Source organism: Trachurus trachurus (genome assembly GCF_905171665.1).
Source record: "Trachurus trachurus genome assembly, chromosome: 3".
In the NCBI taxonomy this organism is placed as follows: domain Eukaryota; kingdom Metazoa; phylum Chordata; class Actinopteri; order Carangiformes; family Carangidae; genus Trachurus; species Trachurus trachurus.
This window is the reverse complement of record NC_139893.1, coordinates 8,186,060-8,203,007: the sequence shown is the minus strand read 5'-3', so window position 1 is coordinate 8,203,007 and position 16,948 is coordinate 8,186,060. Positions and strand designations below refer to the sequence as shown.

General features: G+C 40.8%; 1 protein-coding gene across 2 annotated transcripts in view; it reads right to left on the bottom strand.

The window, feature by feature from the left end:
• The window catches only part of mettl15 (methyltransferase 15, mitochondrial 12S rRNA N4-cytidine), a 45,108-nt gene extending 28,652 nt beyond the window's left edge, over positions 1 to 16,456 (bottom strand). Inside the window, exons 1-2 of one of the 2 annotated variants that reach the window (XM_083993147.1) lie at positions 16,421 to 16,456; positions 14,744 to 14,992 (exon numbers count right to left, since the gene is read on the bottom strand). In XM_083993147.1, the coding sequence (XP_083849273.1) occupies positions 14,744 to 14,977 (234 nt within the window). In that variant the 5' untranslated portion in view covers positions 14,978 to 14,992; positions 16,421 to 16,456. The remainder of the gene's footprint in view (positions 1 to 14,743; positions 14,993 to 16,420) is intronic. The other variant, XM_083993148.1, reaches the window with a different exon arrangement.
• Positions 16,457 to 16,948: the final 492 nt, after the last annotated feature.

The following is a 16,948-nucleotide window of genomic DNA, read 5'->3' as shown; positions in this document are numbered from 1 at the left end:
AAGTTCACGACGGATTCAGCTTACTAACTGTGTCTGCGAGGAAACGAGTTAGTCACCAGTGTAAATAAAAAAAGGCACAAGTAAACTATTGTTTAGGTTTAAAAAGGGTTGCACCGACGACGTGAAATATGTCTGCTACACAACAACGCTCAGGGGGACAGAGGTAACGGATGGAGATCACCTCCACTCAGTCTGTTGTTTTCTACCTAAACACGATTCTAACAGTGCAGGATAAAGGTGGTGCTGAGGGAGAGGAAAAGTGTAGCTGGAGGTCTGATGATGACGACGTCTGAGAGAACACAAGTCTGAGTTTGAACCTGTAAGATCATATGTGGTAAAAGAAAGAAACAACACAGGAGTGAAGATCCCACAATCCCACTCTTCCACTAACTTCGGACGGCACTAAAATGCAAATTCATGGGCCGGCCACGCACCCCCGCCAGCTTAACTCCAACAAACACTAACACATTGTCTCTTTATTTACTGTAATAATCATGAATGTTCTACCTGAGTATGATTGCACTACATGATTATGCGGCAGATTTGCCGGTCCCTGGGAGGAGGAAAAATAACCAGGAGCTGAAACCGCCTTAAACTGAATTTAAATTGAGCAGCTGGCAGCAGTGGATGCATGAAACAAAAGGCAAAAAAATGAAAAAAAAAATAAAATACAAAATCTACTCCTTCAAACATCCTGCAAATATGAAATAGATGTATTTAATGGTATGAAAGCAAAGCCGGCTCTCAGGGAGGAAGCTACATACTTGAGTGGCTGCAAAACTTAACCTATACTCATCACTAATGAGCACTAATTTTTTTAAATGAGCAGAGCCGGGTTTACGTGACATTATGTGTCTGGGTGATCACCCAGTCTATGGAAAAGTGAAATTTTAACTAAATCTGAAATAATAATATCATCCTCTCTGGTTAAGGCTCAAGAAGCCTATTGATAAGATGATGCAGCTTTCAGCTCAGGTGGATCATTTTCCACATTTCGTATGTACTGTAAATGTGCAATGATCGCTGTCCAAGGTGCTGATCCTGGTAAAGCCACTGAGGTTGCGGGGCTATCACAGGAAACTCCACATTGTTCCTTCGGGTTAGTTAAACTGGTGATAAATTGTTTTTCCTGTAGGCGTAATACGTCATTTTGCAGGAACGAGCTTCACACAAGACAACAACACAAATACTGAGAAACCTCAGAGACAAATAGCAACAAAACTTAACCAACAAACATCCAACTATTATGGCTTCAAATGATGACAAGAAATATATGTTTTTACACTCCCTGTAGCATGTAGGAGGACATGAGGATATACCGGTAGCAGTAAAAACACCCGTCTCTCCTGAGAACCTCCTGTTACATGATGTGTAGCTCAGTTTTTGGACTGATCTTAAGATGCCGATTTATGAAGCTTCATGTAAAAGTGTAAATGTATAATCTCAACAAACATAAAGTCCTCACATTTCCTTCAGAATAGCTCTGCCTTTGTTCTCTGGCTGCATTTGTTATGTTTTTCAATAAAAGTCTTGACTGCAAAGAGGAAAACCCCGGTCCCTGTCCTCCTCTACATAAAGCTCATAAAGTCCATGTCAAGCATCCACCCACTCCGAGGAGTCCTGAGACTGGCTCTTACACCACGATGGTGCTGAGAAGATCCCTGGAGGAACGGGGATAGCAGGCGCTTGTGTCTTCTCTGAAACTATAAGCCAATAACTCAATATTTACTGTACGTGGGCAATCCAAGACAACGATTAGTCTTTCTACGTATTTTATAGGCAGCTTGCATTCTTGAAAAAGTAATCTAGAAGTAACTGGATTTTAAAAAAATAAGTTGATTTAGCTGCTGTTTTGTTGCTCAATGTACTAAAAGTGGAGGCTTTAATGTCTAGTATGAAATATTTGAAAATTTGTTCACATGTTTTACTTTGAAATTGGGGCGACTGCATGACCAAAACATCATGCATGCAGGGGATTATCGTCTGCACTGTGAGGCAATCACAGTCTCAATCATTAATCTGTGTATTAAAATAATGTAAACGGCCTTTTATTCACCTGGTGCTTTCTAAACCTTTTCCAAATAAAGTGATTTATAGGGGAAAGTAAAGCATTGTGGGGATCTGATTTGGAGGCAATGAGTGACAGCTGGGGAAGAACTGATTGGACACTGAAAGAAATGGAAAGGGAGGGACCTCTACTGTGTGCATGAGTCATCACTCTCCACCCCCACCCCCCCAGCCAAACTGTCTGTTTTTGTCTTGCAGGTTGGAGATTTACTGAGCTACATTTTCTCTGCTGGAAAGATTCATTTTCGCATAAAAATGAATGCAGACCGTAACGACCAAATTATAGTGAGTAACATCATGAGTAAAAATGTGCAGGGTAAAGACTGCAGCATTACAACCGAGGTCCAGTGACTGTTAAAAAAAACGACTTTACAGCTAGTGCAAGGTATCAAGATATCCTAAATATAATTGTATGCATTTCATTATATCTGTCGAGTGTTAAATGTTAATGTGTATTATAATACTCTGATAAATCAAATCCAGCGAAACATATCACACTGGGATTCACTGTTATTCTATTAGCATGTCAGGCTTCGACTGTTAACTAACAAAGGATTTAATGCCAAACAATAATTAAAAAATGTAAACTATTTAATCCATAATAAAGACACATCTGAATACTCATACAGCATAGTGGCTCCTGGATGTGCATCCTTACATTGGCAGAGACTAGAGCCTCACTTCTGTGCTCTGTAGCTGTGGGAGACAGCCGTTCATGATAATCAAATTAATGTTTCCCACAGTCTAGCAGGTTAGATTGGGGTTGAAAATAGGGAGAGGAGAGTTGCTGTGTGTGAAATCCTCCTCATTACTTTGATTAGTCCAGTCAAATCCGAATAGTCATAACTGAGCTGGTATATAAACATCCAAGAGGAAGTCATTTCTGGATTGTTTGACATTTTGTGTAAAAAAAGAAAAAAGGAGAAAAAGAAAGGAAAAAGCTCAGTAATTATAATTTTACTCTCTTAGTTAAATTCCTGCTGCAACATTCATTTCCCCATCTGCTAAAAACTGTTCTGCTTATTGTAACATACTTGGATGTTTGACCTTCACTGTGCAGGGTTTGACACGAGAAGGTTAATTTCACATTCAACAGATGTTGAAGGAGGGGGAGGGGTTTCTTCTCTGTGCTCACCTTAAATCCGACTTTATCATCATGTGCACGTACAAGCACAATTTTGTGACATCACAACTGGTTTGGAAGCCAATCGTGGTTCAGTATTCGAGTGAGACCTAGTGTGACGTGGAGACATGAATCCCACACCGACTGCGCACAGACTGAAAATTAACTGTTCACAGGGAAGTACAGACGTCTTGTGTCCAGGACTTACATGTTTGAAATGAAAAAAAATATTCCCATGATTATAGGTTCAGGGGTTTTTTCAATGACAGATTTGATTATTTGAATAACAGTAATTAAATGTTATTTTCCGGATAACTCATCTATTATTCCATGCAGAGTTATTGTGCATGTCTTAAAAACATGTCCGGACGACTGGATGAAAGACGGTGAAGAACAGGCAATATTTTCCATAAGTTAAGACAAGATCAACCTTCAGAGTTAAAAGAAACCAACCATGAGTTTGGGTGGCAGAGAAAAATGCAAATCCTGGTCCCGATTGCTGAAAGAATGCTATAAATTGCCGCTCCTCCCTACATAGGGCTGTTCAAAGCAGCGTGAACTTCCAATGCTGCCTTCTTTTTTCTTAAGAGGACCGTCTTGAATGAAAATGGAAAGCTCTTGTTTTCAGTTTGGTAATCTGACCTCATATGCAGTTATTTTCTCAAGCTTGTGTGAATCATAGTTGTTAAAATACAAAATATAGGCTGCTAACTTCCAGAGGATAGGAAACACCACAGACTGGGAGAGAAATGCCAAAAGGCTATTACTTTGTTTTAACAGGAAACAGGAAATAAGGTCAAATATGATGCGGTGGATCTATTCAATATGATTACGTGCTTCATTGGTGCCTGCTCTCAAAGATTTCTCTTAAGTGTGACATTACAGTCAATACAGAGCGACAAGGAAACAATACAAACTATATAAAGCCCAAGAGAAAACAAGACGTGAAACTGAAAAGAGGGGGCGGCATCATCTAACTATATTCACAAAATGTAAAGAAGCATCAGGAAAGATGGCTTTCTCTCCTGAAGGTGAATTTCATGGTACTAAAGGAAGACAAAAGAAGAACAAGGCCAAGTCCATTAGGGAGTGCAAAGAGGAGTCAACCTAAATGAAGGCCTAGTGGTGGAAGGCATGGTAATAGGGAAAAGACATCTAGAGGCGTTTAAGAAGATGCTTCCGGTAGTTTGACGACTGGGTTGACACAATACAATGTAAAATAAAAGGAACTAGGGGACGGGGCGGGGGTATTGGAGATGTCATGGGGGAGGGGGTCGGCTCAGAGGGAAGTGTTGTGGTGCAGCATGATGTGCTGATTTTTTGATTAAGCTGCCCTGGGCCTTTCCGCAACTGGCACTACCATCGGTCCGCCAAGGCTTTTTCTTAATGCACTGTACCTGGAACTACTGTCAGTGCAGCAGATATTCACTGCAGGTTTCCCAGTGCACCTCGTATTGCTTTCTATTTTCCTTATTGATTGCCTCGGTGTTAATGGGTGGCCCTCGTCACAGTATTAGCCTATCAGTCAGACAGAATTGCCATTTTGTTTCACTTCATTATCCATTGCAGCACTGTGATCATGTTAGCAGTTTTTCTGTTTATGAGGGAGAATTATTTTGCCCTAAAGTGATTGATGTCACTTTCAGTCAACACAGAAGCTGTGGTTGCTGGGAACAGATAACAAATGTCTTGTGGATTGAAACAAATGTTGATTTGTGTTGTTTTTGTGGGTATTTTTATGTGGCTGTGTTACTGACTCTGTTAGGGAGTCATCCACGCCTACAAATTAGAGATGTGGGCAACAATTCAAAGAGCTGCAACCAGGCTAACACACTGTCAATGTTCGATCCTTGACAAATGTCAATTGTCTCATAGCCCACCCGACCAACAAACCAACCAGCCAACCCTTACAGTAGCTTAAGGTGCTGGAACTAAGTCTGTAGTTTGCAAAGGTGCAAATGACCAAAGATCACACCTTGAGGTACCACCAAATGACCATCAGCCAGCTCCAGCCTGGTGCATGGGGGTTATGCAAGTTGGTGTGAGGAGTGTCAGAACCAAGTCACTAACACAGTGATGGTGACATTTGCTTCATCTGGCACTGCTATCAATGCATAATATTTCCTTAAAGAGGAACTATGCAGGATTTCCAACTTATATGCTACATTTTTACCTTAATTAAACATCTTTGGGGTAATCGTGATGGTTAAATAAATGACTGGAGAGAATGGAGGCTTTCTGCCTTCCACGTAGCGTCTTTTGGCCGAAAATCAGCCTTGCAAGATAAGCACCGCAAACGCGCCGTGTAACCCGTTATGACAGATAAGACAACACAAATTGTATAACGTGATCCATGGATTAATTTCATGCCAGCTTTGTTGAAAACAAATGCACATGGCCAAGAGGAGGGTTAGCAAAACAGCAGAAAAGTGACCAGACTTGCATAGTTCCCCTTTAAAAGGATAGTTCAACATTTTGGCAAATTCGCCTATTGCCATAATCCCTATAGTCATAGCAGTAGGTTCATCACCTTTAATTATCGGTACATGTTGTTTTGAGATCCGTGGGGCAGAGACGTGAGCTGCTCAGTGAACACAATGGAGGTGAATGGTACAAGTCCCCTGTCCCTCATCAAACTCATCAAATACACAATCCAACAACTCCAAAACGCTATCGTGGACAAGTCGTGACCTGCACATTCACCACGCTATGAAAAAATCATGTAACATTACGAGATGGAGTTGTTTCTGAGGAAAAAGCAGCCGGAACTACATTCCCGACACGGCTGCTGGGCGGGGTGATTTCAAAAGCGCAAGTAGCTCCGAGTGTTTGCTTCATGTGTCGCAATGTTACATAATTATACATGATTTTTTCATAGCACCAGAGCGTTTTGGAGTTGTTGGATTGTGTATTTGATGAGTTTGATGAGGGACAGAGGACCTGTACCGTTCACCTCCATTGTGTTCACTGAGCAGCTCACGTCTCTGCCCCGCGGATCTCAAAACAACATGCACCGATAATTAAAGGTAACGAACCTACTCCTATGCGAATATGCCAAAATGTTGAACTATCCCTTTAAGGCAAGAGGCGAATTGTGTTACGTGAGCCAAAGCACATCTGGCCTTTGAGGTATTAAGCTTACGGGTGGTGTACTGAACTGGTAGGAGAATAAAGCGCAGCTCAAAGATCTCCTGGTGACAATTGATGCAATGGTCCTTCAAGTTACATGACTGTTTTCAAGATCTAAGATATTTACGAGATTCATCTTAAGCAAGGTGTTTGAACATGCTGAGGGAGTTTATATAAAACCAACAAGCCCTAGCAGGGTCACGCTGGTTAAACTGTGGAGGTAGTCATGGTGTAGGAACAATAAGCGGGAAGTGAAGAAACTTCTGTTACTTGCTTAGGTCAGTAGTGTCATGTAGTGTCAAGCGGACACGCTCTTCCCTGCCAAATTAGTCAGGAAACAGAGGAGGCAAGGAGTGGGAGCTCCCCAACTGAGAACCACAGAACTTCATCTGGATGCTACCGGGAATATAGACAATGTTGGTTACACAGATAAGGTCAGTGCAACCGACTTTTATCAGAAAAGGTCCAACAGCAGTTTAATAAAAGATCATTTAAATGCAGGAGCAGAAGCTGAGGAAGATCAGTAAAGGAGCATATACTCTCACCTGTTTTAAACTACCTTCAGTTTAAACTGGCCACAGCCTCGGTTTAATAGTATTTTTCCTCCTATAGCGTCACTGCACATCTTAATGTTTACAATATGACAACCTGATGGTAACACTTGTAAATGTGTCTGCATGGTCTTCACAATAGAAAGTAGTGATGCAGCAAAATGACATGGCTGTTAAGACACCATTTTATGCAAGAGAGGAAGCATGTCTGACATGACAAACCATTTACTGCAGCAAGGTATAAAAATACCCCAGTTAATGCCAAAGCATCAACCTCAGTTAGAGACAAGAGTAAAAAAAAAATATTCACCTTGTTCATTGCAATATGATTGTTTTACTCTCTTTTTCTTTTTCCACAAAAAAGAACACTAACATATCTGGGCATTTATGATAAATCACATGCATGAATCTGATGAAAATAAAGTTTTTTTTTTGCTTTTTTCTCTCATTTTCATACTCGCATGGTAAGACAAGATGTGGATCCATTTAATAAAAGCCAGAGTCAATCAGAGAAATATGAATAAATTAAATCAAGTCAGTAAATCTCAATGATGTCTAAAGCATAACAGTGATAAATAGTAATTGGCCTAAATGATAAATGTTTTGTTATATAATTATCCTGAGCATATTTGAAAGAAACACCACCGAGATAATTCAGTTGGACCTCACGCAAACATCAATTGAGGATGTGTTGCAGGAATGAGTCATCTCAATCCAGCTGTATCTGATTAGCATACCCACTCACACACCAAGAACAAATGTAAATATTGCAATAAAACCTGCTGTAACAGTATCAATTCGGCATCGAGGATAGGTTCCAGTTTATTTTTACTACGTCTAGCAATATTGGATGCATGTGAGCACAGAGTTATACGATTTCAATAATTGTTACTAAATCTACATGCAAATAAAACGCGCAGTAATTGATGTTGTACCAGCACACTCCCCAGTTTACCCCCTGTGCAATGCACTTTTATTTGATGTTATGTGGATGCATCAGTTGTAAAGAGCTTTTTCTCCCTCTCTGTCTATCCCTGTCTCACTCAGTTGCACACGCACGCACATACGCACGGTCAATATTATTACAGCAAATTCAATCAAACATTAATTAAGTGCAACATTTGAGAAATGATTTACTTTTAGAGGAACATTTATGCTTTATTGGACAATATACTGTTCTGTAAGATGTAGGAAACAGCTTCGTAAGCAATGTGGCAAAACTGAATGGTGGGCAAATATAGTTCTGGGGATGAAGGAGGAGGAGGAGGAGGAAGGGGGGAGTTTTACTTTAGCTAAACTATGATGGACACCGTCTGCCCAGGTAAGCTCGCTTTATTTGTTTAAAATTGTTGTTCAAGTGCACCTGAAGCTGAAGAATGTGTAAGATGAAAGGGCTGAAACAACTCTACAGGACAGTGTGGTGAAGCACCCACAAAGGGGTTGTCTGCTCAGCAAGGCTGAACAATTTGGCGCTCTGTAGACTGAGGCACCCCATTTGGCTAATGAAGTCCCAGACTGTCTTCACACCACACCCCCACCCACCGCTCCACTATGAAATGTCCTACTCATGAAAGTAATGAGGCAGGGAGGGAGAAAGACTCTTCTGGCCACTGATAACCTCAGACTAAACTTGCAACCTTACGAGACAAGGGCCTAATATCTGGCCGTCAATCAGCCCCAGCATCCCTGGCTGGAGTGTTTAATTACAAGGATCAATTATTTACCAGCCTCCTCTTTCACTACTCAGTGCTCCCAAAAAAGGAGTGTAAAGAAAAAAAAAGAAAAAAAAGAAAAAAACATTGGCAAGACTCAAGAAGAAGTTGTTGTGGAAAATTTAGTAGCGAGAACAGTTGGTGGCTTGTTCACTGATAATGAAGATAATGTTTATTCTGTGCGTCGTGTCTTACAGATGAGTTTACAATAAAAAAAAAAGTAATTTTAAAGAAAACTTCTACAATCACAAATCACATTTTAATACTTACTAACTCTTAACTGGATTAGAGAAACTGAAAATAATAAATAAAAGCTTAAAACAAAATCCTGAATTATAAAAAAAGAAATGTATGTTTACCGCAAGACTAAAATCAAAACAGAAAACAAATGTTTTGCTTGTTTTAACAGTGTTATAAAGTTCCTCAGGATGCAACTGCAGTGGTTTCCTGCGCTTCATATTTACTCCTAAAGCCATTTCTTGACTTGAGCTGCATGTCCCAAACAGCAACTACAAGGCTTTTAACTAATTTGAAGAGACAAGCTCATGTTACCCCTTTGCTTGTATTCACCACAGCGCTTCACCTGGCTGCAGCCGGGAATATACTAGGTAAGGAGACACAGACAAACTCTCGTAGATGAGCCTTGTGTCTGCAGTAAGAATACAATACAATTTCAAAAGCTGTAGCCCACAAAGACCAAAGGAAGAGAAGACATCACACATATTGAAATTTAATATTGCTGACTGTCTGCATATTACATTCCTAAGTAGTTTTGTGCACTACGATCTCCATAAAACGATATATTCCACAAAAAACTACCGTGCTCTCCACTGATTAAGTCCTTCACATGAGGCTACCTCACACTACCTCTCCTACTCTGTTTTATCTTGCATCTAAAAATGCAAAAAAAAACAAAAAACAAAACAACGTATTGAGACGTAGCAGCTGGTGGAGTGTGTTGTGGTCATCTATCCATAGAACAGAGTCCCTCCTCATGTGTCCAAATTACAGCCAACAAAATAACCCAAATAACCGGGGAAGTGAAAAATGCAGCACTCAACTTAGTCTGCTGTGGTTTCGGGGCCTTAACAAGATACAGCACCTGTGATTTGTGGGTTGCCTGTTTTTGCTAGATTTTTTTGTGTGCTAGATTTTCAATTGTCATCATGAGTCTAGCCTGGTTCTTGCTATTTATGGTGTGAAAGCTCCACATTGGCGACCATCTGCTTTCTACATGAGCTGGCACTAATGTTTCTGTTACTTTCATGATGACCTTAAACTTAAAATTACAGAGCTTTGGAAGTCTTGGGAATAGTTTACACTTTAATGCTGTTATGCTGTTTTTTTGCCCTTGGATTTGCAGAAGAAAGAGTCACATGAATCAGCTTTTAAGAGGCACTGTCGTATATCTATTTGCGTATGTGGGAATTTCTATGACTGATCAAAATCTAATTATACTGTGTAAGCAAATTAATAATAATTAAAAAAAAAAACATAACTTAACTTCAACATCATATCTGAAGTCTATCTCTTTAACTAATTAAGAATCATGAATCTTCTTTTGCATGTGACAAAGATATAGCCTATCTTTATGCACTGACTGAGAAAAGAAAAATACAAGTTTTAATATGTAGCCTAATGGTCCAAACGATATTTGTTATCCGTCTAAACCTGCTCAAACATTGGTTGAGTGTTAAAAGACTCAGGTATTGATCCAAAAAAGTCGGTTTCACACTTATGGCCTTATTAATTCCACAAGGGGGAGTGTGTTGAGACTGAAATGTAAGAGTAGGCAGCTCGTTTCTCCTAAAGCAGCACAGGGTTTCTCCCCTGGACTCTCAGCTGATGGCTCATTAATCTGTTCTAGAGGAGGTCCCCTACGCAAGCAGTCTGCGCCAGTGGAGGACTCCTCGTGCTCCGTCTTTTCAGCACAACTGTTTCACTGAACCACAAGCATTACTGGGTTAAAGAGGAGGTTTCACATGAAAGCATTATTCAAAGAAAAAAGAAGAGAAAAATGTAGCAGGGATGTTTTTTTTTTGTTTGGTTAAAAATCACAATGTATTTTTTAACATTCAATCTGAGCTGAGTGCTTTGCTGCAGCTTACAAATGTTGTAGGTTCTGCCAGTTCCACTGAGCATCAACACCACACACTGTGCAGCTCTGTGCAGCTTTCAGCTCATTGTCTTGGTGATGTAGTTGAGTCCCTCCAGCTCTCACTGACCTCCCTAGATAAAACCACAGAGTCACTCCCCACAACTCACGGTTGCAAATATCTCTATCTGAACAATTCAAGTAATAAATTCTGTAAAGAAAAAAACCACAGTTTACAACAGCTTGTATCTCTTTTGCAGCTGAATATTAACCTTGTACCACTACACATTCAAGTAAGCCATGCTGGATGTTTACAGTGGACAGTTTGGATATTAAGGTGGATGTAATATATTTCATGTTGCTATCAGAAGGGATTAGTAAATTTGAGGATTAGCATGTGGGTCAACGTTCAACCATCTTACTGTTCCTCCCATTGTTCACTAAAGAAATATCACAATGCGCTCTGACGTTTTGGCTTCTCCTCTTGAGCCTAAGCTACAAAATGAACAGTATTTAGAAGCATTCAGCTTATGTATGATTTGCTGCTGCAGTGGAAAGCAATATACCGGTAGACAGCTAGTGACGCTATTTGAGCAGTAATAACAGGGAGAGGGTGATTTCTGTTAAAACAACCAAACCTTTAGACTTACAGAGAAGAGTCAGGCTGTTACAGAGTGGCATGGACAGTGTGTGCCAACAAGTCCAGCTAACTTAAAGGGATAGTTCAACATTTTGGCAAATTGGCCCATTGCCATAATCCCTATAGTCATAGCAGTAGGTTCGTTACCTTTAATTGTCGGTGCAAGCTATTTTTTAGAACGGTGGAGCAGAGCCGTGAGCTGCTCAGAGCTACGCTACGGAGGCTAATGGGATTTCTTGGGTTCCCTCATCAAACTCATCAAATACACAATCCAACAACTCCAAAACGCTCTGGTGGACAAGTTGTGACCTGCACATTCACCACGCTATGAGATAATAACATAACATTACGAGACGGAGTTGTTTTCGAGGCAAATGCAGAGACTGCTTGCCGAAAAACTGCCCCCGATGGGAACACGCCATCAGTGGTTTTGCCCAAATTTACCTCTAAAACAACTCTGTCTCGTCACGTTCTGTTATTATCTCATAGTGTGGTGAATGTGCAGTTCACAACTTGTCCACCAGAGCGTTTTGGAGTTGTTGGATTGTGTATTTGATGAGTTTGATGAGGGAAACCAAGAAATCCCATTAACCTCCGTAGTGTAGCTCTGAGCAGCTTGCGGCTCTGCTCTGCCGTTCTAAAAATAGCTTGCACCGACAATTAAAGGTAACGAACCTACTGCTAAAACTATAGGGATTATGGCAATGGGCCAATTTGCCAAAATGTTGAACTATCCCTTTAAGACTAAAATGTCACCAGTGAAAACTAATCTGAAGCGTACCAAATTCAATGGCTATAGTATATTCAATATACTGTTTGGACATTTCACTCAAAACTGCAGGTATAGGCAGTAAAAGCGTCTGTACAAACTTTTGTGCCATTCAGTTTAGTAGATGTTGAGATATTTGATACTAGAATAAGCAGAAACTTTAAACTGCTGGTGGTGCTGGATAAAAAGTCAGGGCATCACTAAAGACATTAGGATTCGTCCAGAGGGGAACATGAATGTCTGCGAAAAATTTAATGGCAATCCATCCGACAGTCGTTTTCATATTTCAGTCTGGGCCCAATTGGTGGGCCAGCTGAACGGTATTACCAGTTTCTAAAGTATGTATGAAAAAATAAAAAAGAAGATAGGCTAACCATTGCATTGGACCTTTATATCAGTTAGTGGTGAGCTGCATCCTCCTCTGTCAGGTGAATGTATGTTTTCAGTGTAGAAATATGACAGAATGTGAAGCCAGATCCAACAAGCATGATGGCCAATTGTAAAACTGTGGAAAGATGGTGTGGGCTACCAGTGCAAATTAGCTACCTGCATACACACTTGCAGCCAGATGTCCTGTGTGGGAGGCAGCAGGGCACAGAAAAGCTCCATTTACACACTTTGGTTTAACTGCAGTATTTGCTCTTACACTCATCATTGCTTAAGTACTCCATTCATACACACTCTGCTTCAGCTGACAAGAACAATTACAAATCGGTTATTATTTTACAATAGCCATTCATATTTTTAATTTTACTGCCCTTTGTGATTTATATTAAAGATAGGGAGCAGCTGATCTGCTAGTGGCACCATTACTTCACCACCAAAAGCTTTAATGGTATAGATGTGTCTATGATATGAGACTGGAAGAACATATGGTTGTCCTTACAGAGCCATAAATCAGCAATATGAACGTGCCGCATTATGTGTAAGCACTTTCATGTGTCTGTAATGTTGCCGTGTTATAACACAACCGGTGAAACTGCAAAACTACACGTGTGTCATCACATAAATATATAAATAAACGAAGAGACATCTGCAGCGAAGCAACATTTAAGACACGACTGAATGTAACCATGTCACGTTTTCCACAGCACGTCACACTAAGTGAGGTCTACAGCATGTACTGTAGCGAAAAAAAAAAAAGAAAGAAAAAAAAAAAAAAGAAAACAAAATCTATCAAACTGTTTTTTAATAGAAGCTGATTGGCAAGCTGTCTTGGGACAGTTGGCAAATGGGCGGGCAGTGGAGGAGTTTAGAGGTGCTAAAGTTCAGGCAGGAGCGACGCAGCACCCTGTGTCCTGCCAACAGCCTTACAGTGGCGCAAATCCTGACTAAGTTGTTGACCCGTGGCCCCCTCCTGCCTTGACCGTGCATTATATAGGGAGGGGGGAAGGGGGGGAAGAGGGAAAGGGGGGGGCATCACTTCCCCTCCGATGCTGCTTGCCACACCAGAAGGCTTTTGACTCATGCCCATCTGTCCTGGTAGTACATACATTAAGTGAAAGCCAAGATACTGGCACTCTGTCCGATTCATGTGTGTCTTTATAACAAGTCGTTATATAGTGTGAAGAGATTTTTTTTTTACCTTAGCAACAAACATCTCAAGTGTCAGTGAAAGGGTAATTTCTCACAGGTTGTTGCAGTTCAGCACCACCGAGGTGTTGTAATGCACAAATTTGGAAAACAAGTTCTTAACACTGTTTTTCTTTTTGTTCCAATTCAAAACCAAAAACATATTTGTTTCGAAACAAACCTGCAATAATCTCACCTTTGTGAAATTTATGAACTGCAGTAAGTGAGGTGTTGAACTTTTCTGCACTTTTTTAGATGGGAAATGCGTAACACTCATAGGTGTTTCCAACGCTCTGACACACATCAGAGGGACAGCGTATAAGAAACACCTCGCAGTATGAGTTTGCACGCCTATGCCATTACCATAGCAACCGAGGCAGACTGGATAACGATGCCTGAAAATACAAATACGACCTAATCACTTGCAAATATCAGCGTGGACAGTATTGGAGATTCATTTTGGTCATATATCAGATGTGCTGTCTGGATATATTATAAGAACTAGGCCTATTTGATGTGAAAATATGTCAGGGGTCGATAAGGTCGATAATGGTAATAAAAGGAGGTAAAATTACCAATTAATTTTATTTTAAAAGTGACTACAAGGACTTTTCATAAAGTGTTTTCCCATGAGCCTCCGTGTGCATGGTGAAATTCTTAGACTTAAGAAGGACGAAAGCAAAAGCACTTGACAAGAATCAGATACCGTCGTAGTTCCGACCATAAACGATGCCAACTAACGATCCGGTGGCGTTATTCCCATGACCCGCCGGGCAGCGTCCGGGAAACCGAAACTAGGAAATGCTGGGCGAGTCGACCACTAAATAATAATATCAAAATAACTAAAGACAAAACGATATATGAATCGAAAATGGACCCATAAACAAGTGTAATGTAGATTCATCCACGTTAATCTGAGACTCTTTTATAACCAAAAGCAAACTTCTCTGGGTCTCTTTAATTTCATATGTCACTCTTTTGAGCTCAATGCATGAATGACATATCTAAAAACAACATTTTTAGGCATCAACTTTTTCACAGGACATCAAGGAACAAAGCACAAACATTAAAAGACGCAAACTCACCTGTCCAGGTTGGAGGTCTAAATAATGAAGCACCTCTTTGAGCATGACGGGTGTGTGAGGAGGCCTCTCAGCTGAAACTGAAGACAGTTCTTCAGATTCCCAGGAACCAGGACCAGGAGATGCACCGTCTGTAGAAGTGTGCAGGTTTAACTTCCACGATCTCCATGCTCTCCACACAGCCAGATTGGCTTTGCGTAGCAATGGGTTGGAGCGCAGTAACATGTGGGAAATCATGGTCCATATACTGATCTAGGTAGACAATAAGAGCAAAGTTATGAAGTGTTTCAGCCAGTGAAGAAAAGCTGGGTTTGAAATACCGTTTTGAGAAATATGGTGATGGAGTTATGAACTGCAAGCAACAGGTGATTACTGATTTCAAATGTATTTTTGATGGTTTCAATGCTATTACCTGGAAAAACTGCCAATCATTTGTACCAACTGGCAGTGCAACTATGTAATAAAGCTGATTTTTAACTTATTTAGCATATGAGGTTTCCAACCTGAAACAAGAAGACAAAGTTCAACATTTCCAGCCGGCTGAAAACCCCTCAAACAAACACATATCTGTGGTTCATGTGCTGCATCACCACCACAGTAACAAGAGTCTATGGATTGGTTGAACATTTTGGCATTTTGTATGAACAATACTGCCAGCACCAGGCACCAAAGCGAGCTACATGGTTAAAAAGGTATTCGGGTGTTTCCTGGCAACAGGATGTATTGAAAATTAGAGCTCAGGTGGTGATGTGTGATCCTGACAAAACAAAAAAAAGATATGTTCAGGCATTCAACAAGTTTGCACATGGCACTGGTGAAGGCAATGCAAATGTTCAACTGTGGCAAAGAATTACACAGTCTGTAAAGAGGCAGAAATAATAAAAAATACTGAGTGATGGTGCATGATTGCAGTCAGATTGAGGAACATACCTGCAGAACAGGAATCAACATCAACTTTGCCACAACTTTATTTTCACTATAATAATAAATCACAACATAAATGTGATGTTGTCTTAGACTTAGCCCATCCAAGGGGGTCATTTCATCCTTATTTAACTTAAGGAGGAGGCTTTATTTATTTATTTGTTTTAACAAGGGCCCTCTAATATTATGGCAATAGCTACCTAGCTGCTAGCCAGAAAGCTAGAAGCTGGTAACAGCACAACATTGGATCATTTCATTGAATCAAACGTCTATTCCCATGTTACGTTATCGACCTATTCTGACATAAAAGCAATGTTGTGATTCAGATCAGCTGATCTACCTTGCTAACAATAGGAGAGCTAGTAGCATGGAGCCTGTGCAGCAGCAGCAGCAGCATGTGGTTGTAGATTAGAGGCGTTACACATGCAAACACTGATTTTAACAGACATAGTTTAACGGAGGTGTTTAGTTTAGTACGGCTTTTAAACGATAAGGTTGTTGCCCTTGATGACAAACGAGTGTAAACGAGCTGTGACGGTGTTTGGATGAACTGTGGTTGGTTGGTTGATAACATTTTTTACACCTGACATGTTGGATGAGGACGCCGCGCAGTTAGCTCCACTACACTAAACCAGTAACAAATACGCGGACAGAAGCAGCAGCAACAATATTATATCATATTTTATTATTAAAACATATTTTCTTCCAGGTGAGTTGTGTACTGTTAACGCCACAGGTAAGTTAACCTTAGCTTACCGTAGTAGTAGTAGTAGTAGACCGCCGAGGACGAGTGGTGCGTTCGAGACAACTCGGAACTCGAAATTTCACATGTGAAAACTCCCGAGTTCCGACTTCAAAGCTTTGGAGACGCACCACCACGCCAGAATAAACAAAAACATGGCGGACCGGGACAAACTTTGCATTCAAAGTGCACAGATTGTTGTGTGTGACGCGAGACAACTGATTCGCGGGGAAGTCTGGGTCGATTTCTTTTCTCCGAGTCCGCCGGAGTTAGATTGCACTTTTTTTCAAGTAGGAGAGCCGAAAGATCCGAGTTCCGACCTGTCTCGAACGCAGCATAGCTCCACCTTCGGCAGCCGCAGCAGCATGTCGATGAGGTCACTCTAGCCCCGCCCCCTGACCAACCCCGTGCGTCCAATCAGCTGCGACAGAGGAAGAGGGGCTTGTTTTTGAAATTATTGGCGCTTGTTGTGCTGCTGCTAGCTGTGTGTGGCTGTGTAGCTAGGTTTTTTAATCCCTCTAAAACGGAGTACTTGCCGTTCA